At 41.2% G+C, this 24,014-nt stretch overlaps 1 protein-coding gene and 4 non-coding genes across 5 annotated transcripts in view; all 5 read right to left on the bottom strand.

Moving 5' to 3' along the window:
* Positions 1 to 287: 287 nt before the first annotated feature.
* trnal-caa (transfer RNA leucine (anticodon CAA)) lies at positions 288 to 397 on the bottom strand. Its single transcript has 2 exons — positions 360 to 397; positions 288 to 333 (listed from the first exon to the last, which is right to left on the bottom strand). It is a non-coding gene; the product is annotated as a tRNA-Leu (tRNA).
* A 335-nt stretch (positions 398 to 732) lies between these two features.
* Positions 733 to 844, bottom strand: trnal-caa (transfer RNA leucine (anticodon CAA)). Its single transcript has 2 exons — positions 807 to 844; positions 733 to 778 (listed from the first exon to the last, which is right to left on the bottom strand). It is a non-coding gene; the product is annotated as a tRNA-Leu (tRNA).
* A 336-nt stretch (positions 845 to 1,180) lies between these two features.
* trnal-caa (transfer RNA leucine (anticodon CAA)) lies at positions 1,181 to 1,292 on the bottom strand. The gene is made up of 2 exons: positions 1,255 to 1,292; positions 1,181 to 1,226 (listed from the first exon to the last, which is right to left on the bottom strand). It is a non-coding gene; the product is annotated as a tRNA-Leu (tRNA).
* Positions 1,293 to 1,603: 311 nt separating this feature from the next.
* Positions 1,604 to 1,715, bottom strand: trnal-caa (transfer RNA leucine (anticodon CAA)). Its single transcript has 2 exons — positions 1,678 to 1,715; positions 1,604 to 1,649 (listed from the first exon to the last, which is right to left on the bottom strand). It is a non-coding gene; the product is annotated as a tRNA-Leu (tRNA).
* Positions 1,716 to 8,300: 6,585 nt separating this feature from the next.
* The window catches only part of LOC103368250 (ELKS/Rab6-interacting/CAST family member 1-like), a gene marked incomplete at its 5' end in the record, with an annotated part of 79,016 nt that continues 63,302 nt past the window's right edge, over positions 8,301 to 24,014 (bottom strand). The window contains one exon of the mRNA XM_008296559.1: positions 8,301 to 10,596. Coding sequence (XP_008294781.1) covers positions 10,459 to 10,596 — 138 coding nt within the window. The remainder of the gene's footprint in view (positions 10,597 to 24,014) is intronic.

The raw sequence follows: 24,014 nt of genomic DNA, 5'->3' as shown, positions 1-24,014 counted from the left end.
GAGGAGGAGGAGGGGGGAAGCTCTCCAAAGCTATCCAAAGTTTTGACGCGTCGAGAAACAGAGCGAGAAGTTGGAGACACACACAGAGAGAAAAAGAGCGAGAGGAGTGAAACAAAAGAGCAGAGAGAGCACCGGGTCTCCTGCAGGAGTCTGATGTGGAAACTGACCGCCTTCCACCGGCGGAGGGGAGGGCGGCTTTACGCAGACACAGGAGGGACGAGAAGGTGCGTCTCTGTGGACAGTGGACATAAACCGTGGGGGTGAAGAAAGAAAGAAAAAAAAAAGTTTGTCAGGAGTGGGATTTGAACCCACGCCTCCATTTGGAGACCAGAAGTCCCGTCACACAGGAAGGAGATCACCTTGAGTCTGGCGCCTTAGACCGCTCGGCCATCCTGACAACATGCAGCAGCAGAACGCAGCTGGAGATCAGAAAACTACAAAGACACGACCTGTTTATGAGGCTAGTGTAGGTCGATAGTGCTGTCAAAATTGAGTAGAATTAGATTGGATAGAACTTTACGCAGTTTATGATCGATCTATCCATGAACTCACATAGAAGATGTCCCTTTGTTCCCGCTGAATGAAACACACCTGAGTGCAGTTATAGTTACAGGTGGTAATTAAAGCATTCCTGTTCACTCTGTATGCTAATGCCAGTTATATTTGGCAAACAGAGGGAAATGTACAGTTTGTTTTAGCATTTTTTAAACCATAATTTGCGCGTAAAAAACTTGTCAGAAGTGGGATTTGAACCCACGCCTCCATTTGGAGACCAGAAGTCCCATTTACTCAGGAAGGAGTCCATCCTTGAGTCTGGCGCCTTAGACCGCTCGGCCATCCTGACAACATGCAGCAGCAGGACGCAGCTGGAGATCAGAAAACTACAAAGACACTAACTGTTTATGAGGCTAGTGTGGGCCGATCATGCCATCAAAATGAAGTAGAATTAGATTAGATAGAACTTTACGCAGTTTGTGATCGATCTGTCCACGAACTCACACAGAAGATGTCCTTTTGTTCCAGGTGAATGAAACACACCTGAGTGTAGTTATAGTTACAGGTGGTAATTAAAGCGTTCCTGCTCACTCTGTATGCTAATGCCAGTTATATTTGACAAACAGAGGGAAATTTGCAGTTCCTTTTAGTATAATTAAACCGTCATTTACGCATAAAAAAAACTTGTCAGAAGTGGGATTTGAACTCACGCCTCCATTTGGAGACCAGAAGTCCCATTTACTGTGGAAGGAGTCCATCCTTGAGTCTGGCGCCTTAGACCACTCGGCCATCCTGACAACTACGCTCCCAGGTGTAACTCAGAAAACCACAAAGACACTACCTGTTTATGAGGTCTGCATAGACTGATAATGCCGTCAAAGTTAAGTATAATGACACAGTTTAAGATCGATGTATCCATGAACTCACATAGAAGATGTCAGCCGCCTTTCGTTACAGCTCAATGAAACACACCTGAGCATTTATTAACAGGTGGTAATTAAAGCATTCCTGCTCACTCTGCATGCTAATGCCGGTTATATTTGACAAACAGAGGGAAATATACAGTTTTTTTTAGAGTAATAAAAACAAAGTTGAACATAAAAATGTTTGTCAGAAGTGGGATTTGAACCCACGCCTCCATTTGGAGACCAGAAGTCCCATTTGCTCAGGAAGGAGTCCATCCTTGAGTCTGGCGCCTTAGACCACTCGGCCATCCTGACAACTTACAGTCTACGTTTCACCAAATCCAATCCCATTTCAGAAAAGTCGAAGCACTTGTCAAAATGCTATATTATATATGTATTCTTTACTCGGTAGGCCCCATCCTTCTGTTCTACACACATAGCATCAACATGTAGCAAAACATGGAGTGAAATGTAAGAGTTCAGGTCAGAATCTCTCTCCTGCTACAGCAACTGATTGTATCTTGATCTTTTCTGACTTTTTTCTGACTGTTTTGTATGATTACAAAAGGGTTAAATTTAGCCGACTGAGTACAAAAACATTTTTGAGCTGTTTTCAGTGGTGATAAATGTTCGACCACTGAGTTACTCCACATGCGAGTCACATGTGGAGTAAGAGACAATGATCAGAAAGTTTGAGCAGCACTTCTTTGACCAGTGGCTATAAAAGTCCACCTTCAAATGCAGCTTTATCCAGATAATACAATGCCACGAGAGGAAAAGAGGAAGAAGAGAACGAGCTGCTGGCAGGTCAGTTAGAGTCGTAGCACTCGACTGTCCACACCTTCACCATTTGTTCAAGTTCAGACAACTCTAGATGGATGTGACTGACAACATGTTTCCTAAAATGTCCACCAACCTCGACGAACTCTTCAGGAAGAGTCACACAACATTCTACATTATTTCCGGTACGGTGTTTGTTTCATGACGTCCATTCTGTTGTAGAGATGCTGTGTGTTGGGAGCATCTATTCCTCTATGCTAAAAAGAACGGACAGAGTTTCATAAAACATCACATGCTGCGTTTAGAGTTTAGTTCAGTAAATAAGGGTGCAGGTCAGGGAACTGTCTCATCAGAATTTCCCCTCTCGCCATGCTAAATGATTCTGCAGCAGCGTTGGCTGAACAAAAACTCCCAAAAATGAACGATTTTTTACCAACCGAGCGGCTTCAAGTCAAATCTCACAGACGTGAAGCGAAACCGTGTGACAGCCGGTTAACGCCGCCTCACTGGTGCATTTAGCTCGCTTTTAATCATAAGATTTGCACATGTTCACACAGAAGCACAGGGCCACGGTTTTCTATCTGGGGCGGCACAACGGGGATGAAGTGCAGAGGGTGACATCTGAGCAGGATTTGAACTTTGCTCGGAAAGTTCTGCCACCCATGACGAGTCAGCCAACCTGACAGCTGAGGGTTTAAAGGTGAGCAAAGTCGGTGTGAACGCTTCAAAAAGAGCCTCTGCCACGTCGGAGCTTCTGCTGGCGTCGTGCACCCCAACCTGAATCCGCCTGCTTCGATCGCTTTAAGATGAAATAAAGGTGACAGAAATGGACGGGCAGAAGAGGAGTAGAAGAGGAAAATGTCATCAGCGTTGGAGGATGTTTGGGCTGTCAGTGGCTAACAGCTTATTTTAGGAGCTCCACTGCTCTCACATTGTTTTTATTTCCTCTCTCAAGTTTTTCCTAGAGCTCACTGCCTCCTTCTGTCCCTTCCATCTTGCCAGTTTTCTCCATCTACTCCTCCCTTCCTCTTTCCTCCATTCATCCCTCCTAATTTATTTGCTTTACAAGCCGTTTATTAGACACAATAAGGCCAAAATCTGCAAAAAGCAAACCAACAAGAAACAACTTCATGCCTTCAGACCGCACCATTAATTATTTAGCATGAAAACATCCAACATGCCCCCGAATGTGCGCTTTAAAGCCGAGCTGCTGTTTGTTTTGGTCTCGGCGCTCCTTCTCCCCTCTCTCTGTTTTCTCTTTCTCTCCATCACCCCTCTCCTTCTTTTTCTTTTCAGTCATGTGTGATGTGATGTGCGATGATTGAAACCACATCGTCCCAAAGCCAACGTAAGCCCTCCCCGCTTCCGCTGCAGTCACTCAATTTTTATTTCTCCTCCCGGCTCCTCGGTCCTCCTCTGAACACATTCATTATATATGGAAAGACTTGCGCTGTATGTGGATATACTTACACGTGTTCAGATGTTATCTCAAGGACATCTGTGCTTCTTTTTTTTGTGTGTTTTTTTGTACTGGGAAACACTGATATCAGCAGGATCTTATCAATGCTTAATCTCTGCAAAGAAAGGTGTGGAGGGAGACAAAGATATGGAAACAAATTGAAAAGAAAAGGGGCTAAAACTTCACAAAAATCATTACGAATCCAAAACACGACACCATTACAGAGCTTATTTCTTTAACTGCATTAGGCCACAAGTCAAATCATAACTTAGTGAAAAGTTTCCAGAAACGTTGAGGAGTTGTCAGTTTTATGTGTGGCTAACTCCTCCCCTCTGGTGCTCCCAGCAGGATAAAACAAACACAACTTCTGTGTCTGTCATACTCTATCTGCAGTGTTGGAGTCATTACTTAAAAACCAATGATTGATTAGACGTTACTTGTTACTTTAAAAAAACAAAAAATAATGCATGACTTTGCTTATTTCGTCCTTGTAAAAAAAAAAACTTGTGAGACTTCTGACTAACTTGCATTCCTCTGGAGCATCACCTGAGATGCACTTATGTGAAATTGCCAGTTAACAATAAGGCATTAAACAACATATAAATGTCCTAACAGAGCAGCATCGATCCTGATTCCGATAATGAGAACATACACAAAGTCTTTTATTTATTCCTACAAAGTTGCTTAAAACCAGCCCAAAGAGCACCTCATATAAAAAAGTTATGGTGTGAATGAGTTGCTGCAACTCCAGAGTCACTGTTCCAGTGGGACATACTGACTCTAAATAAGACTAGTGACTGTAGCGTACGGTGGTCGACGGGTCACATGATGTGCAAAGACAGAAAAGCTCTGCAAAAAGAAAACGTTGCATCTCCAGTCACACAACAGAAGTACCACAGGCCTATAGGGGCAGTTTTTAAGTCTTTAGCTTTTCAGTCACTGTGATTATATGGGTGCTGAAGTGGTGTTTTACTACGTCTTCCTGTGTTGTCTCTGGTATTTATGTTTATCCATGGAGACGAGAGAATTCTTTTCATACAGCTTTTCCCTCAACTAATGTTGTTGCTCACTCCTGCCCCTAGAGGCCTGTTTCTGTTTATGCAACACATTCATGTACATGCAGCTCATTTGTGTATATGCACCTCATTTGCCCCCATCGGCCACCGAAATTATGTGACATCAGAATTTACTGTAGGATAGGTATGCTTGTGTTACTTCAATACAGACAAATGTAGTGTGATTACAGTAATACGTTACCACCAACACCACATACATGAGAACTGTTTTGTATTGATTTGTTGACATTTTTGTTTTTACTGTGCTGTCCTCTTTGCTTTGAATAAATCCATCTGCTTCTCTGTGTTGCACAATAACTTTTGTTTCTGACAATTACACTCTACAAAGACAAGCCAGGTCTGCATCCAATAATCATTCTGATTGTACTGCTGTCTCAGTCAATTCAGCATCGCCTACAACATTTCAGAAAATATCTGAGAATGCAATGTGAAACCTTCAACAAAGCCCAACTGTATTAAATGCACCCTGATTAAAAGAACAAAAACCTGTAACCAACTAATGTTTGGCTGTTTTGCTTGGTGTGTATACGACATATCTGACTATGCAGGTTAACAAGAGTCCAAAGAGTTTCAGCAGGAAGCAACTGGATCGATTTGGTCAGCCCCAAATTACATAACTAATGACCTATTAATGCCTCCAGTTTGGAATTTTTCTTAAGAATGACTCAAGATGGTAACGGAGGGGGAAAATTTAAGGGGAAGGAATCTCAAGACTGCATTATAGGAACATGGTAAGTGGTGTCATACACCCCTAATCTGGTAAAAGATGGTTTATCCAGTTGAACATACATGACTTGTTTCACTCTTTTCAAACCATCTGTCTTCTCTGTGCAGAAAATAAACACTGCTGTCCCTAAAAGACTGTTTCATGTCCTTTAGATGCAGGTGAACTGCATAGTCTTGTCCTGAGAAGTCGGCTCTCATCTATTATAACATGCATTTGTGGCCCATGCAACAGATTCCTTCATTCATTGCAACTTGAGACAATGTTGTACATAAGCAGCAGTCAATAACGCAGAGGGTTTAGTATGTATTGTATATATAGACTTTCTTGTTCTCTCATGTGTCTTCAGGGCTCGACATCGTTTTACATATATTCAAAATGTGAGTAGTTGAACAGTGTTGCAGCAAACTCGCAGCCAAAACTCATCTTTCAAGCTAAAACAACACACGTGATGCAGGAGATTTAGGTTTTAGAAAGATTTTCTTATTGTTTGACTATTTCCAGCGAGTAAAGCCATATTTAAGTCATTTTCAAATTGCGTAAATACCTCGAGCTCAACAGTGAAGGCAACTTAGGCCGTGTTTGGTGTAAATAAATCCTAAATCTTCTATAAATCTTCATTGCTGCATATGTTTGATGTTTAAATGTGTAATTTTATGCATGCTGCAACACAGAGCTACACCACATTCTGCTCCGTCTGAGAGCTACAGCAGAGACGAGATGATGAAATGATGTCCAGTGCTCGGCCGACTGTGTCCCCACTGTTGTCTGCCTCGCTCTCCCCGCCTCTCTCACTTTCCTCTATCGCATAAATCAGAGAGTCATACAGGCGTATCTCTTCCTCCTCCTCTTTCTCGCTCTGTCCATCCTCTCCTGTCTCCCTCCACTGGCTTTTATTAGGACAGTAGATGGGGAAAGCAGAAGCGATCGTCTGCACAAGCCCAGGTACCGACACATGAGCAGACACACGTACGAAGACCATATGTGAAGGTAAACAGCAGAACATACTGCGTGCTGCGTTTACAGACTGTCGGGAGCTGGTTCTCAGAGTGTTGTGTGTGAAAAACCTGATGATGTTTTGATCCCTGCGTGGAAATTCTTCGCATTGTGGGGTCGAAGGTCAAGGTCAGTCGAGCTGGGTGAGTCTGTTAAACCAGATTTTCTGATTAAATACGTCTCCTTACTGAGCTTATATGCAAGATGCAAACATTAATGAAGTGTGTGTTTGTGTGTCTCTCTCCTGTCTACATTAATACACAAGAAGTCGTTGAAAAGTTGCTGATCAAGTCAAGTTGAAGCCTGCCAAATACACTCATTTGACATATGTTTTTGAAGAATGGTGTGGCTGGAGTTTGTAGAAAAGAACTGGAACAGGATGAGGCCTTTCTAAAGGATGCTGGTCGAGATAGAGAGGACCGCCGTATGGAATAATGTCATTATTGTGGGCGGACGGGAAAATAAACCATTCATGACAAGATAAGAGGCACAGTTTAGTCTCCATGTGAACAAAGAAGATAGAGAGAACGAAGGAGGCAAAGGAAAGCAGAGGTCAGAAAGAGTAAGCAAAGGAAACAAAAGGGAAAAAGCTCCATCTTGATCATTTGGTCATTTTACAGAAATACAAATGCACCCCAGTCACAAACACAAAGCACAGTGAGGGAAGATGAATTAGAGGGTGAGAAAGGACATTTCTTTGACACAAAATGAAGCTTGTTTTTTATGACTTTCCATCCTTTTGTTGATCCATTTTCGTCTGCTTATCCGAGGCAGGGTTTAAGCAGGGCATTTCAGATGTCCTTCCACCCAGCAATGCTTTCCAGTTGCTCCAAGGGGATCCCAAGGTGTTGGGAGATTTGTTATCCCTCCAGGGAGTTCTGGGTTTACCCCAGGGTCTACCCCCAGTTAGATGTGCCTGGAAAAGATGCTCTGTTACAAACGTCAGGATATAGGAAACCTGTCCCAGTCAATCCCAACATATGAGTTATGGTTGGAGGTCGGGATGCACGATGGGTTGGTGATATTTTGTTACATAACAAAGAAGACTATGTGGTCTAATTTGGTATGGGCTACTTTTGAATAATTTTCACGCTCTCACAGTGCTTACTGACACTCATTTATCAGTGTGAACAAAAACTGAATATCGACATCGGTAATATTGGTTATCAGCAATATCAGAAATCTTAATATCGGTTATCGGTATCGGCCAGAAATTTTAATATCGTGCATCACTAGTTGGAGGCTATTAAACGTCACAGAAGTCTTTGTCATGGTGGCCAGTGGCTAGCTAAACCCCCACAATGCACTCCACTTGCCAACATGGAGCTTCTTGTAGTCCCAATGATCGCCTTCTCACATCGTATTAAACGGAGGAGAATCCTCCTAGTGGTACAAACAGGTACTACAGCTAATCTACATTAAAGAACAGCTTGGATGCAGAAATTTTGTGTTTTAAAAATCTATTGCAGAGCTATTCAGTTATCAAGCATAAACACTGGACTGATTTGAATAAGTTTAAGGTACTTGAAATGTATATTGTCTAGGAATATGGTGCTGGATTGGGAATCGGTATCAGACGATACTAAATTTGAAATGATTAATATACATATGATATATCTCATTTATAATATATGATTGGATTGGGGGCACCAAAAAATACAAAAAAATGATCAGGGTATTCCCTACTTACACCTTTGGTTACATGTGTCTGAACAAATTGTCCACACAGGTTCCACAACCAAGCAGACGTTGCTTTGTTTCCAGAAGCTCCATGTTCAAAAACTGGAAAGTGCTTCCACAGCTCTCACCTGTCAAATATCTCACAGAAACTGTTGAGGAAAAAACAGGGACAAGACAAAGCTAAATAAAGATAAATCCATATTTTATTCCATTCTCTCATTCCGATTTTCAATCCACAACAAATTTAAAGTGAGTCTCAGTCATTGCCATTCCCAGTGACAAACATGATCAGTATAAAACAGACAACAAAACACTGAATTTACATCACAGGCTCATGTCTGATGGAGTTTCATTCCAAAATAAACACCTTTTTTCCATTTTTCTTTTTTATCTTTTTACCTTGCTTACACTCTGAAGGGTCACCATATCTTTAAACATTTCAAAAATTGAAGGAACTTGCACCAGAATCAGGTGGTGATTTGAGACACGTTTGAAATGAAACTCCTCATTTACACCCATGTGGCTTTAAATCGCTGCTTTGGTGCCAAAAAAGCTAAACCCTCCGTTTCTTTTATACCTTAAGATCAGATCCAGGTGTGCAGCCAGATTTGAGTTTGCGGTGTAAATCCGAGTCTCAAGGCTTTGCGTCCACCAGGTGTTTCTTTGCAGGGAGCAGCTAAACAGTCCCTGTGTCACGGCTTCAGCGCTCACTACAGTATAAGACTGAAAAAAACAGACCGTTAGAGGAATTTTTTTGCTTTAAGTCGAAACAATTTGAACCTCTAGTGCTCAGTGCCGTAAGCGTTTAAATCATGCTAAGGCTGTCAGCACTGTGGGAAACATGCAGAGTGTCATTTCCACTGTAAACAACAAGAACAAGAAACCGATTCTGAGAAAATGCTCCCGGTGGACGCAGAGCCTCGTGTAGGTGCAACATAGGTTCCCAGTAACAGCGTCCTGCTTATGGAACAAATCTGTGGTTACTCGCAAACCAGACAAAAAAAAAGAAAAGATTTTTGACACGTTATGTAGCATATCAACCAATAGATGACAACATTTTCAATTAAAACAAGATTAGTGTTTTATATATATTACCAAAAGCAAAAAATATATTTATATAACATTTATTTTTATATTCCCTCCCTCCCAAGACAGAAAGAAAACAAAAGCAGTTTCAGTGAGGGGAAATGGGCGAAGTTCAGATTTCACCTCGTGTTAACTCTAAAGGGATTGTCACGAAAGGGATTCTGTGAGGAATCATCTGAACTCAACCTAATTTCTGCGTCGTAACTGAACAGGACACGATGTTTTCTGAGGTTAAAAAGAAACACAAGCCATCTACACTGGTGTGTTTTAATAAAGGGAGCACTGCGAGAGTTATTGTAGTTTGTGCCTTTCATCAGTAATGGAAAACAAATAGATTAAAGTGTCATGTTCCCCCCCCGATGAAAGCTGTGTATCTGTTAATTAAACCTCTCGTTTTTACAATTTACACAACTATCTAGAGATTACTGCTGAAAGAAACTACAAGTCGGGCCGTTTCATCAGACACCTGCAGAAAAAAAAACAAACAAGAAATGGAAGAAAAAGAAAAAAAAACAGAGGCTAAAAGTGAAAAAGATAGCAGCAAATGATGTAAGGAGCTAAAGGCAGCTGAAATAAACACACTTTTGTATCTGAAACCCATCAAATAACAATGTGGCAACAGAATGTAAGTGTAACATCAGAAACAAACCTGGCAAGCTCAACCCTATTTCACCCTTTTTCATTAAGCTTTGAACATATTTTCCCAGAGTCCGACTGCTCATCGCCAGGACACAAGATGGCGGCTGTGAAGTGTCCCAGATGGCGAGCGCAGTGAAGGCTCCTTCTGTTTCGGAGTTTTTAGGAAAATACATGGAGAACATCGACTATTTCCGATTAACTTGCATGCCAACGGAGCACTTTGAACTGAAAAATGAACATTATTTCCATCAGCTGGCACAGTTTGTTTAAAATTAGAGCAACTAAAGACACTGCAGAGGAATATCTTTCAGTAACAACATGACTTTTTTTTTTGTGTGTTTTTTTCTTACATCCGCTTTTCCATCTGTGAAAATGAGACGACTGAAGAGCGGGTAACAGAACAGCAGGTAACAGAAGAGCCGTGGCAGGGAAAAGTCTTCATCGTCATCCAACACTTTTATTTGCGCATGATGGGATTATTATGGGGTGTAGCTGGAGACTTCTGTGTGTGTGTGTGTTCGAATGAGCGTTCCATGTTTTCATGCCTTCAGACTTTTAATGCTGATGAATGTGTGGATGTGAGCTTCATGTTTCTGTCAGTGTCTGTGTGTTGGTTTGTCAGCAGCTGTCCTCCAAGGCGTTGACAACTTGTTCCAAAATGTCGGGGCATCGGTCGGCGATCTGCTGCAGGACCTGGTTGGCGTACTCCTGGAGCTCCGCCCCCTCCCTCTCACACAGTGCTAACTCCGCCTCCAACTGAGAGAAAGATAAAGAGGGAGGACATTCAGTAAACCAACATCTTCTGATACATACAATAAAGTAGCAAAGAAATATGAAAAAAAATATGCATATTCACTTTCTTGCCAAGTAGCGCTTCCTAGCCTAGCTTAGCATAAAAGTAAACAACAAGCTAAAGTAATTAAAGTATGTCTACCAGCACATCTTAATCTCATTAACTAACCGTCTAAACTCCAAGCAGTGTCTGGGTGTTTTTTGCTCTTGTCACTTTTTTTTTTTTAACTCACTGCAATATAAACTCCAGCATCTCTATGGAAACAGCACAAGAATGTCTAAAAGTAGAGAGAACTCACACACTTCTAAAACCATAAATCATAAAAAATGAATAAGCAAAAGTTGAATTTCTTGTCAATTTCCTCTGGATTCAGGATGTATAACATTTATCCAACTGCTCACGGTTGTTGCCAACACTGGAAAAACGGTGACTTCACATATTGTAGATATTTGACTGCTAACATTTCAAAGTATTTTCATACGTCTGCTCTTTTGGTCACAGTTGAGCCACCAGTTGCTTTGCCGTCGTGCAGCTTTTTTTTTGTATTTTAACTGAGTCTTGTGACTGCAAATGGTTTATATTTGGCAAATTTTTAAATATGACACGCAGTGGTTTTGATGAAATATCATGATTTTAAGCTCAGATTTTATACTTTTCTTCAGCTTAGTTGAAGGGCCAGTTGAAGCAGTTTCACAGGTTTTGATTTTGATAAATGGTGGAATTCTGGCGATTTATTACAGATGACATGCAAAATAAACCCACCGACCAGTTTTTGGATTTAGATAGTTTTCTTGGTTTCAATTTTTTGCTGTAACACTTATTTGGTGTTTGTACAGACCAAACAAATGCTGTATATCAGTGATTTTTTAGGTGTTGTCTGGCAGATATCGTAACTTTTATTCAGTGCCAGGCTGACGGTTTATCCCTAAGTCTTCATTGAACACTAAAAGCATGTGAACCATTCGTGGTCTGGACGCGCAGAAGAATGTATGTTTTTACAGGATACATTAGCGACATAGGCTTGTGTGAGTCACAGGCAAAACAATAAAGTGAGCTTTAGGATTGTTGTGTCTTCAGTTTTTGGACCCGGTCCTGGCTGTGAAACCTCAAGTTTTTCACTGAGTTTGTGTAACGTGTCTGCAGACGACTATGTAAGGGATGAAGTTTCTCAGCAACCATCAGCTCGTCCTGGCAAATAAATGCCAACAGGGGGATCAAGACCCCAGAGTTGAAGTGCTGTTCGATACAAAGTAGTAATTTCCTGAATACTGGTCGTTCTATTTAAAAATACATAAACATTACACACCACTTATGCGCTGCTCTTGCGCCTGTTTCAGCCGGTTTCATTAATTATAATGTAGGTGTAATGTTGCGGCAGCTGCTCCAACAACGGTCCCGGCATATGTATCCATAGTTTAACTCCTGCTATGCTAAGCTAACTGGCAGCTGGCTAAGAAGAAAGCAAACAAATGTGCTTCTCAAACTATTCTGTTACTGTGTTTTTCCCCAAAGTTGAGAAAGAGAAGCAAGATGAAGAGGGACATGAAGGAAAGATTAAAGAGTTTTAAATCCGATATCGCTCGAGCGCACCAAGTCGCACACACACACACACACACACACACACACACACATATCGGGCTGTAATCTGAAAACACCACAATGTAGTTCTTTCTGTTCGTACAGAGTGGAACATTTCTGTGAGAGAGCGGCTGATGTTATTTTCTTTGGCTGCAGCCGAGCTGAGACGTCAAACCTAACTGGCTTAATGACCAATACATCTGTATCAATAAGAGTGCCGCTCAAACAGTCGTGTAACACAAGCCCATATTTCTGTTGCCGTGTGTGTGTGTGTGTGTGTGTGTGTGTGGGTCAGATATTGGCAAATATTCTCTCGTTAAGTCTTAACCTCTTCCCTCTGCTCTCATCTCTTCGCCAGCAAATCTCAGCGGTATTTTATATTACAGTGGCTTTATTCATGTGTAAAACTGCTGCAAGTAATAACATTGTTAATGACTAATGAAAATCTACCCAATAAATCACATGCTAATGGAGCTGTTTATGTGTATATTATGCTGTTACATTATTTATTGGAGACATGCAACAGTCGTGTGTAGAGAGTTGTGGACGTTTACCACGCGGGGAAGCTTTCATGAAAGACACTGTCAGGTTGCATTTTGGGAACGTGCTTTGGAGCTCGGCCCGTACGAGGGAATAAAAGTCGGGATATCTCAAACCTGCTGCTTCAGTTTTGACTGTTTGTTTTTAAAAGCAAGTGAGCAACTTCTGGAGGTGTAATTCTAAACCGCTGAGAAGTTCCTTTAAGCTTGTGTCATTATTTCATACAGAATAAATCATTACATGCAGAATGATACACACAGACTAGGTGCCTGTTTTCATGTAATAAAACTGCTTGAATTTACTCACATTGTTTTGGAGCCTGTTATACATGCTGCCATTTATAACATAGAAACACAGAAAGAGAGAGCAAGGGTGAAGACAAGGAAATGAATGCGAAAGAGGGATAAAAATGAGGAGGTAGGGGAGAATTCGAAGCCAAACGCGTTAAGCAATGAGGCTCAACCACTGCTTTTTTTTTGCCTGTTATTTGTGTGTTTGTGTGCAAAGTTGGGCCCAATTTGGCCCATTCTGAAAGCTACATTAGCACCAGACAGCGGGAAACATCCCCCCACTAACCAAACACATATAACCACTCACACATTTGTTCTGTTATCCCCTTTGGGACAATCCATTGACATGATGCATTCTCTAACCTCAACACAGTCTCTCACCAAGATGTTCAACAGCTATGTTTGTCCAAAGTGCGAAAATGTATTGGTTTCACACGGAAAAAGGCGGTTGAATCGCGAGTTTTTGGCCAATTTAAGGAGCCTGGTGGGGTAGAGGTGGCATCGACCGCAGGCCTTTCATCTCCAACAGTGAGTGGGATCCAAGTCTGGTGTTGTCCCATTGTTTTGTGGCATTTTCATTCACTGTTTACATCTGTTTTCAGTGACTTTTTTTGCTTATGTTTCTGCAACAGAACTGCTTTGTTCAGTTTAGGCACCACAACTGCTTGGTTAAATTTACGGAAAAGATCATGGTTTGGCATAAAATACACCGATACATATTCTTTTCAGTCACAGTTTATTTTTAGTCGCTGTTTTTAGTTGCTGTTTTCAGTGACTGTTTGCTTTTATTGAACTACTTTAAGTTTAGGCACCAAAACTAGTTGGTTAACGTCAGGAAAAAGATCAGTGTTTGGCTTAAAATATAGCCGTGCATGTGTTTCACAGTCATTGTTTACTTTTGTTTTTAGTGACTGTTTTCAGTTCTTGCTTTATTTTTGTTTATGCTTCCAAAATGCTTGGATTTAGGGAATAAAACCATTGGTCAGGTTTGGTAAAAGGTCATGGTTTGGGTTAAAAAGCAAAGCAAAAAAAACACCATACAAAAGTGCACTGTTGTTCTCTAGGTTGCTAGGATGCTAAGAACCAGCCCAAGAAGAGTGTCTACAGCGTTTTATTTTTTTCAAATTATTTTTTATTTTTTTAAGAGAGAAAAAAAAACCCTGTTTTGCGTTGTGGACAGTTTCTAGAGAGACTGAGCTCCTCGCTCACTAAGCCTTTCCACACACAGAACATGCAGCTCATGAAACCGCCTCAAAACGCCGCCTTTGCTTGTGAACTGAACAAAGCCGACGTAATCAGAAGCAGCACGATGTGTCGCACAACAGCGTCGGTGTTCACTGTGTGCATCCTGTCCTGATTATACTCTTGAAGCACTTTCACCAGCTTTTCTAATAAAAGGCCATCGTTTACCATCCCTGGGGCTAATTTCATCCTCTCCTCAGAGGGGAAGCAGCTCATGAACCTACTTGTCTCCCTAATTCACAGCCATTTTCGACATTAGCGTCGTACAACGTCATCAAAACGTCACACTCCTTTGCCGTAATGTCGCTGTCCCTTTCAAGCAGGCGTAAATTTGTGACTCGCTCGGCTGGTGGCTTAGAAGTGCACCAACAATGCTCCCGTCCATTCCGTCTCCGTACCGTTCACACATAACAGCGAGGTGGAATAAAAGCACCACTTGAACCGACTTCTGACTCATCCACGCTTTCAAGGTGATGTAAGCAGGAAACACATGCTTTGCTTTGTGCAAACCAAACAAATCATTTGCGGAAAGCTACGAAACAATCCTTTGGGATCTTCATTCATGAGAAGAAAACATCGAAAAACCATCATCGAGTTTGAAGGAATCGCCATCGTTACCAGGACAACATGACAGATAAACAAAACCAGAGGAGCATGATGAGTTCTGAACACGTAGTCCAACTTTTATCATCGTTATCACCTGGAGTTTTATCTGCCATCATTGGCTACACCTTGATTTTTATCATTTCCACCATTTTTCACTCCCCCTCCTAACCGTCTGAACACCCTCAGGCCAAAACAGACCTGCATGTGTGCCAGAAAGAATCAGAGAGCCACATTTCCCCGTGAAGCACAGCAACATTTTCTAACATGTCAGCATGACTGTGTTTGCAGGTAATTTAACTTAATGGCTTTGCATTTTAGCTGCAATCCCCCAGAAAAACACGGCAGTAAAGATAAGGTTGTAAAGACGATTGAGAAGAGATAAACGGTTTAGTATGTGTCTGCTGTCTTCTGCTCTCTGACGCACACAGCCTTGACCTGTACGAACAAAAAACACTCAAAAAAAATGCTTAAAAAAATCAAGATTAAATGGGTCAAACACAGCTCGAAAACGGCTCTGTGCCTAAAACACGATCGCCTGCACCAAATGTAAAAAATATGAGCGACACTGCCATGATATGAAGTTCCAGCATGATCCATGGTTCATCTGTTTCGCCTTAAAATAGTCGATCAGTAATGTCTTAAGGAAATCAATAAGGCATGTTGGGAATCACCTCAATCAGCTTACTTGATGAAAACCAGCAGAGCCGCTAATAATTTGCACATTTGGTATTATGAATTTAGCGCTGCTTGTGTTCACGTAGGACTCAGTAAAAACACATGACACTGTGCTGTACCACTGATTCTCTTTCACCGGCTTTGAAGTCTATAGGAAAATCCAAGTGTTTATAACCTGGGGCAAGTCTTATAAATTTTGGCCATCATACTCTGTACTGTTTATAATTATTCATTGCTAACTGATTCCAGTGCTGACTTCTCTAAACATTACAATGCAACGACAAGTCAGAGACACAGTCCCGGTTTAAGAAAACCACCGGGTCCCTACCTTTATTGGTTTATGACCACTTAAAATGAGCCTGAGTGAGACTTTGGCTCTTTGAAGGGTAAAACTAGGCTGCAAGTTTGGCTACAGAAGTGGAGGGAAACACTGAAACCTCAAGTTCTCAACGCCACAGTAAACGCTGTATAAACTATTACGGCAAAAACCAAATCATTGATTAGTTTCTTTAAAAGAGACTTGAAAGAGTTGCACCTGCATCTTTACAGCAATGAGAATAGTTGGTTATGGACTTATCTGTGATTTTTAAATCTTGTGTTTGATTATTGATGAATATTTTTTAAAAAGTAAAGCATTTCTTATGTCCCATTATATTAATAATCTTAACTCCAAGCAGTTTTCTGGGTGTTTTTACTCCTATCACATTTTTTTACTGCAGTATAAACTTGTGCACCTGTATGGAAACAGCACAACCCCGACTGGAAGTGGAGAGAACTTAAAAATGTCTTTTCTGCAGTATCACATCATCATAATGTCATAAATCTTTAATATATATATATATAAAGCAGAACAAATGGAAGTTGAATCTCTTTGATTACTTATTCAACAAAGCTTTTAAAATATTTTTCTAAGAGCCCACAAGCGTTACCAAGACAGGAAAAAGGAATAGTGGCTCAACATAATATAGATATTTACTGCTTACATTTTGAATCCATACTTTTTCTTGTGTCTGTTCTGCATAAACGCAGTCTCAAGTTCATCCGAAAAGTTTTTGTCACATGACTGTTGGTTACTAAAAAAAGAAGTGCAGCATTTATTTGTTTATTTTTAAAGAATGTGATTAGTGCATAAATTTTTTAGAATTTTTGATGTTTCAGAGTGTTAAAGGTGGAGGGAAAAGGCTTCTGGAAAAAGGCAGCTGATATATAGTTAGTTAGCTCATTTAGATAATTAGAATGTGGCAGATCTACTTTCCACCCACTCATCTCTCTTCCACCCATCTTCCCTCCAGCTCCCTTATCCCCTGTCCTGTGCGGTATGAACGTGAACTCAACTCTCTGAACCACTTTCTCATGTACAGAGGCAGGGCTGTGTACGAACACTGGATTTTTTAAAGTGCAAACAGAATGGAAAGCTCGTGGAGTTATTCACTGAATCTAACAAAAACTGTCCTGGATTAGAATCACTTACTCTACCTTTACTCCTCGCGTGAGCCGCTGTAAAGAAATCTCTGATATGAGCCAATTAGTAAGTAATAAAAACCAAGACGAATATCAAAATGATTCTCTTTTTGTTCTCAGTGTATTGTTTACATGAAAACTGCAAACCTGCTCGCCTGCTTCCCCGAATAGGTTTCAACATAAAACCGTGTTGCAACATTCTGAAATCACTACAATTAACCTGTGGAGAAAAAAAGTCTCATAACTGATATGAATGATGGCCAAAAGTAGAGAAACAAGGGCCAGCTTTCCTTAGAACGTAATCATAATTCAATCCTCTCAAGAAAAAAAAAAGTCCCTTTGTTGCTAGGCAATAAACTTCCTCTCTGGCTACATCCAAATCAAAGCTCGTTTATGGCCAAGAGAAATTAAATACAAACAGTTCCCAGTTATGAGGCACAAGTTTGGATGTTGTGGTTCTGAGCTCCCATGGATCACGTCTCATGCGATCACAGTGTGTGGTCAGAGAGAAATGTAGACGAAATAATGTAAGTGGGCAGAGAGGCAGCGCCGCCAGATTCATGACTCCTGTGTGTTTGTGCGAGTGTAGGTGTTAGCGAGTGCGTGTGTGTGATACAGCGGTTTGGGGTTTTGACGTGACAGGTGTGTGTGAGCGCACAGCGTGAGGCTAAAGTGTATGTTGCAAGCTCGACTCCGGATTTATTGAGTGGCAGAGAGGATTGTGGGAAGCGGAGAGGCAGATAGACACAAGTGTGGGGTAAGATGTGTGTTTGTGTGACACGGGGGGAGATACAGAGAGAGAGAACGGGTTTGTTGAAGATGATTTTTACTGCAGCCATTAAAGCTCCATTATCGTGATGGATCATTATCTGCCTTATTGGGGGCCTGGAGACACACAAACACAACTGAACGCAGTCATGCACGCACACACACACACACACACACGGGTTATCAGCTGCAGAATGAGGATGAAGGTAAGGTGTGTGTGTGTGTGTGTGTCTGTGTGTGTGTGTGTGCACGCTGACCCTTTGACACACATTGCAGGGCTTGAACCTCTTTGCAGAGGAATGCTAATGTTTTCGAAAGAAACCATAACTCAGCAGAGAGATAGAGACGCAGAGATTAACGCAGAGAGAAAGAGCAACAAATGACAAAGAGGGAGAGGTAGAAAGAGCCGGAGAGAGGAAGAGCAAATATATTATCTAACCGCAGCGCATTAGTCCGTCTTTGAACAGGTCGACTTGCTGCCGTACATCCTGCAACGTTTCTTCACTACACTTTTTAATTTACGGGCGAGGCCAGAGGTCTGGTTTTATCAGAAAACTGTCTCTGTCCACTTCATAGCTGCGCATTTCAAACAGTTAACTTCACCCTGCTTCGGCTGGTTTAGGGGGAAATTATGTTCTGCGATTCGTCCGCTCTCATCTCCACAAATCACGGATGCTCACAGTGAGGCCCGCTGACCCACTTTCACCAGAAATTGTATAGAGTGCAGCAGAAACAATGTCGTTTCTGCAGCAGCTGTTTTGAGAATGTTGTAAATTCTGTTTCTGTTTTACTTAAAACCTAGAAAAGATCTTTAGAGAAAAACATTGATTACTGGTTTGACATATTTAAGCCTGGCATGACATTTAACAAAGAATTTTTCGGAGCCAAAAACAAATGCGGAAAATTGGGTTATACACGTAGCAAGTGGGCTTTAAAGTTAGCGTCATTCTATGTCCTTTTTGGAAATTCCCTTAGTGTCTGTGCCAAGTGTCAGATAAATTCAGCAGATACATCTACAGACAGACATTTAACAACAATATGTTATGCAGCAGTCGCAGTGGAGTCACAAATGGCTTGTTGGTTGCACGATGAGCGCACAATTTTACTTATTTTTTGGTATTTTACAGAATCTGGTTCATGCAAATGGTTTATTTTTGGCAAAATGTTAAATTTGACCCACAGAATAAACTGATTTTGATTAAACATCACAATTGTAAGCTTAGATTTGGTTTAGTCTTCTAATGGAAAGACATTTCACAGATGTTTAATGCAAGAACAGCCAGAAAGTCGAAAATCTGATTTTTGTTTGTAGTTTCTGCCCTTGATTCTGGCCTCTTTTGAAAGACAACATGCTTTTCAAACCTGCTGGTCGGTTTTGGGGTACAGAAGGTGAACTGAGCTATTTTGTATTTTAGTTGAAAAGCGACAAAGTGGACGAAACGAAACCGAACGTACAACACTTGTCGCCACTGTGTGTCCTTTACTGTATGTAATGATCCGCCTACATTGTATGAATGCAAAGATTATTACACGAATGAGGTAATTAACGACATAATATATGAAACCAGTTTAGCTTTAAGTGTAAATAGCACCACCATCTGAAAGTTTTGGCATTTAATTTGCTGTAATCGCTGAGCTGTGAACAAGAGAAGGAAAGGTATTCTCTACACCAATAATCTGCAGAAAAACAAAGTTTCAGCCAATGATTTAAATTTCGATCCATAAAATATCTGTTACACAACGAATAAAAGGTGCTTTTCCATATTCAATGCTGTTTTCCACTAATTGCACATCTGCCTGTGTGTTAACATCTAACAGCAAATGTCCACAGTAAGGAAAACACTGCAGACGGATGTGATTTTTGTTTTTTTCCTCAAAGTTCATGACAGACTCTAATTCAAGCTAATACAGCAGAAAAACATTGGGGGATGTAGAGGGTGAGGGTCAAGACACAGGAAAAGTCCAGAGGGCAAAATTTTACCTAATTCCACCCTGCAATAGCACAAGTTTCAGGAAGTAAAGATACAATCACAGGAGGTTTAAAAAGGCTCCAGACTCTTCAACAGCAGCCCTGAGCGGTGCTATAGAAACACCACTACGAGTAAGAGCAAAGGGATAAAGCATAATAGGCCTATATAGACTATTATAATCCCTGTCTCTCTGCCCGTCTTTATTTAAACCATTATGCTCTAACAGGCTTACACTGTATGTAGACTTCTTTATAAGTTGGCTGCCTCTCCTGCGCCAAGCCCAAAAGCGTCCAAGCCATGCGACGAATGGGTGTGTGTGTGTGCTCCGTCCAGACAGCTCAGCTAATAACGCCGGCTAACAAGCTGCAGTGGGAATAGAGCTTGAGGACTTGTACCTAAAACTGCTCCTGGAGGACTCAAATACTGCACTCTTCAAGCCCCAACATCTCTGAAGAAAAATCCAAGGGAAGTGTTTCGCAGGCAATTCAACATCAGCTGGTAATTTTATTTTAATAGGTTATTTAATCAGCCAAATTGACTTTCGGAACATATTCATATACACAGGTTTAGACTGTGGGACGATGGAGGATTAAAGACAAACGTGGGAGCTCTCCTCCATCCTACAGAGGTGCTTGTAAATGTATGTGTGGTAACTACGGTGAAATACTTTCAGAGGGAAGAGAAGCATATAAACAAGACTTAGACCCAAATCTGGCCCTCAAGGAGTAACTATACAAGGCTGGACTTAGAACACTAATGGCTGCAGAAATAAACAGCAGAAACAGACTGCAGCATTGACTGTGTATACTGTAGGTGTAACCTCCTGGTAGGCCAATCTGAGAAGATGGAAGCAATTTAAGTCCATGCTAATGCACAGGGTTAAGGTTTTCATGAGAGATTTCTTGGGTTTGGGTTTTCTTATTCAGATGGAAATGATGCTCTAAGTAAAAAAGGAGGATGTATGCTACAGGTGCAAAAGAGATGAATCTTGGTTGTTTTTAAAAAATGGTTCTTCCAGAAATAAAATACATCAGCCAAGTTAGGGAGGGTCCAAAACACTTCCTTAAAGGTGGACAATTTATCTTAAAACACTTAAAAGCTTGCCAAAGAGAGTCCAAGAGTAATTTACTTCATGTGCATGTGTGATGAAATCTCGTAACGTAGCTGAGGGAAGGACGAATATATGGGGTTCATCCACAGGCTCCTTATGCAAAATGGTTTTATAAACCAGTAGTTTCCTGTTCAAAATTGTATAATTTCAAACCAGTTCCAAGACTGTACCTATAAAAAGCAAAAACCATACCAGATTTAAATTTGGCTGCTATGTCCTAGTAAGTAGTCTCCTTGTGCAGTCATGCACTGCTCCCAGTGCTCCTGCCACGTTTGGAAAGCTCTCTATTCTGTAAGTGCATTAAAAACCATCTGTGACGCACTACGAACCTCCTGTGTTAGCACAGTGACCCTTCAACTTTAATCTCATCTTGGGGAAGAGGAATAAGCTGCAGAGAGTCAAATCTGGCGAGGAGGTTGGGTGGAGCGCCACCAAAAGTCATCAATGCATTGTGAGTGGGTGGGTGTGGACACAATGTCGTTTGTCACAATTCAGCTCCTTTGTTCCAAATGTTCTCACTTCCAGTATAACTTGGCATTGACAGCCTGACCCTGGGGGACAGATTCACTGTGTAAAACCCCATGAATGTCCAACAGAACAACAAACTGCTGACCTGACATGCATCCCTCAGTCTTGGAACCTGGATGAGTTGTAGCTGTTGACGCTCATCACCAGTGATGAACTTCGATGTGAAAGTTGGGTCAGCCTGACACAGAATCTCATGTTTGCTCTCTGCACAGGTTTGAGGGTTCATGGTGAAATCTCAGAATGGGACTTCTAAATGTGGCCGGAGCACTGGGAGCAGTGTATCACTGCACAAGACTACTTTGGAGGAGATAGAAGCCAAATTCAAATCAGGTTTTTTTTTGGCGCAGGCTTGAAACGTTTTGATTGCACCTCACGGATCACTTTAAAATTCTTGGATAGAAATGTGTGTCTTGCACAACGTAAGAACTATAAAGCTTGTCATTAGTGTACCACAGTTTTAAATATCATAAAAAGATGTTTTTACAGCCAGTACAGAAAAGGAAAATTAAATTCCACAGTTTAACATTCTTTCTCTTCCTCCTCCTTACAAAGTCTCGACTGTCCCACAGCCTTAAGAACCCCCAGACTTTATGCGCAATTGTGAATGTCTGGTTGCATAACAGAGTATGGTTGACATTTGCACAACTTACACTGTTTCCAATTAATTGTTCCATTGAAATTTGTTAGGTGTTTGTAAAAGTCAAAATGATTTTTATAGCTGTCTTGAAATAAATTCTTCCAGCATGGCCATGTGGCATTGAAAAGGACTTCAACTAGCTGCAGGAAACGTCTGCAGCAGTAACGCAGGAGAAATGCGTGAAGCTGAGCTACAATGGCTGCCATTGTGGACAACTTCAGATAGAAAAGTGTGAGAGTGGAAAGCAGGTTTCTGTGCATTTCTCTTTGTGTCTGAATTGAAGTCTTTGGCCTTCACCTGTCACCATCACCATCTTGTCTTCCCATTACCAACAGAAGGGGAAAGAGAGAGAAAGACAGAGGTGGAAAAGAGAGGTTAAAGTGGAAGAGCGCTAGAGGGAGAAAGACTGATCAAGGGAGAATGTATAATATATGGAAAAAGACTGGATACGATAAAAAAAAAAAAATATATTTAAAAGAATGGAGAAAATGGTGAGACAGAAGAGGAAGGGAGGAGACTGATAACCAGAGACAGAGTGAAGGAAGTGAAAGACAGAAAGAAAGACAAATGCATGTAAAAAGGGGCCGACTGGTAAAGCCATTAAGCTGGATTCAATAAATCTGCATAAAAACCAGCAGTTTGTCTGTAATGACCAGCGAAGGCCAATGTGTGTGTGTGTGTGTGTGTGTGTGTGTGTGTGTGTAGCGCATGTGTGGCTCAGAAATGGGTACTGAGGGTCGGACACGAGTCTGACTGTCTCTTTGTTTGTCTTTGTTTCTGTACTGGGTGTGTACTTAAATACATAAACATGTTTACAGAGTCTCATTTGAGGGACAAAATGCCACATTTCTAAGAAAATTATGCAAACTTAATGTACATTTTAGGATCGAGACTTGGGATAGGTTTAGGTTAGGGTTAGTCAGGTAGTGGCTGTAGGAAGTCTGCAGGAAACTAATGTAAGTCAATGTAATGTCCTCTGAAGTGACGGAAATACGAGCGTGTGCGTGTGTGTAATGGTCGACGAGGACCTCTGCGTCATATTTAGAGAGAAAACAATCATCCTTGGAGCAGGAAGCAGAGCTGCCTAATGAAAGCCTAGAGAGACCCCAGACCACAACGCAGCACAAATGGATGGGTCTGAATGTCTGCTCAACACAACCCTCAAACCTCACCGCTCCACCTCCTCCTTCTCCCCTGTCTTCCCTCCACTCCGCTCCAAGTCTCGCAATGCCAACGCACACAGACAAAAGCACTGTTTCTTTGAAATACATCCAGGTAAAAACAGCTGCCCTTTATTGTTTCCTTAGGCAAATCCAAGTGAAATCGCAAGTCAAATTTCACAGGTGAGCTGCAGGTCAAAGCTGACAGTTAAAATGACGCAGCATTTCAACACCATAATTGCAAAGCTGTAATAATTGTGGTTTTATCAAACTGAGACTGAGTCCTTTCAGTGTAGAGACCCAGTCATTAAATATTTAAGCCGTGCGGCCACAAAAGGCCTGGCTTTGTCTTATTTATTTTTTAATGACAGAGGATTTTACAAGGCTAAAACCAGACATGTAAAATTCTCTCTTTTTTCCAAGTACCGAGTCAAGTCAAATCATTGTAGTGTCTATTGTAACAAGATTCAAACAGACGAAATAAGGTCATTTTGGTTTATCAAATCTAACTCAAGCCCATAGACTGTATATGTAACACGATTGTTGGAATACAGGATGTGCCTTGAACCTGCATTCTTTCAAACAGCCAGGAGGGAAGATCAAGAAGTCAGATTATACAGAAGTCTATGAGAAAATGACCCTTCTTCGCATCTGATTTGCTGCCTCAGCAAACATTTTCCTAATCAGTTTATCGTCTCAAATGCTCTCCTTCAAACAGAATGATGTTCATGTTGTAAATCACGGTCCTACTTACAGTAAAAAGTACGATAAAGCAGGGTATGCTGTAGGGTGTGACTACCTTATGACTGACATCC

Source organism: Stegastes partitus, unplaced genomic scaffold, assembly GCF_000690725.1.
Source record: "Stegastes partitus isolate 25-593 unplaced genomic scaffold, Stegastes_partitus-1.0.2 Scaffold1135, whole genome shotgun sequence".
Classification (NCBI taxonomy): Eukaryota; Metazoa; Chordata; class Actinopteri; family Pomacentridae; genus Stegastes; species Stegastes partitus.
Note: the sequence above shows the minus strand (reverse complement) of the source record. Positions and strands in the feature narration are given on the sequence as shown.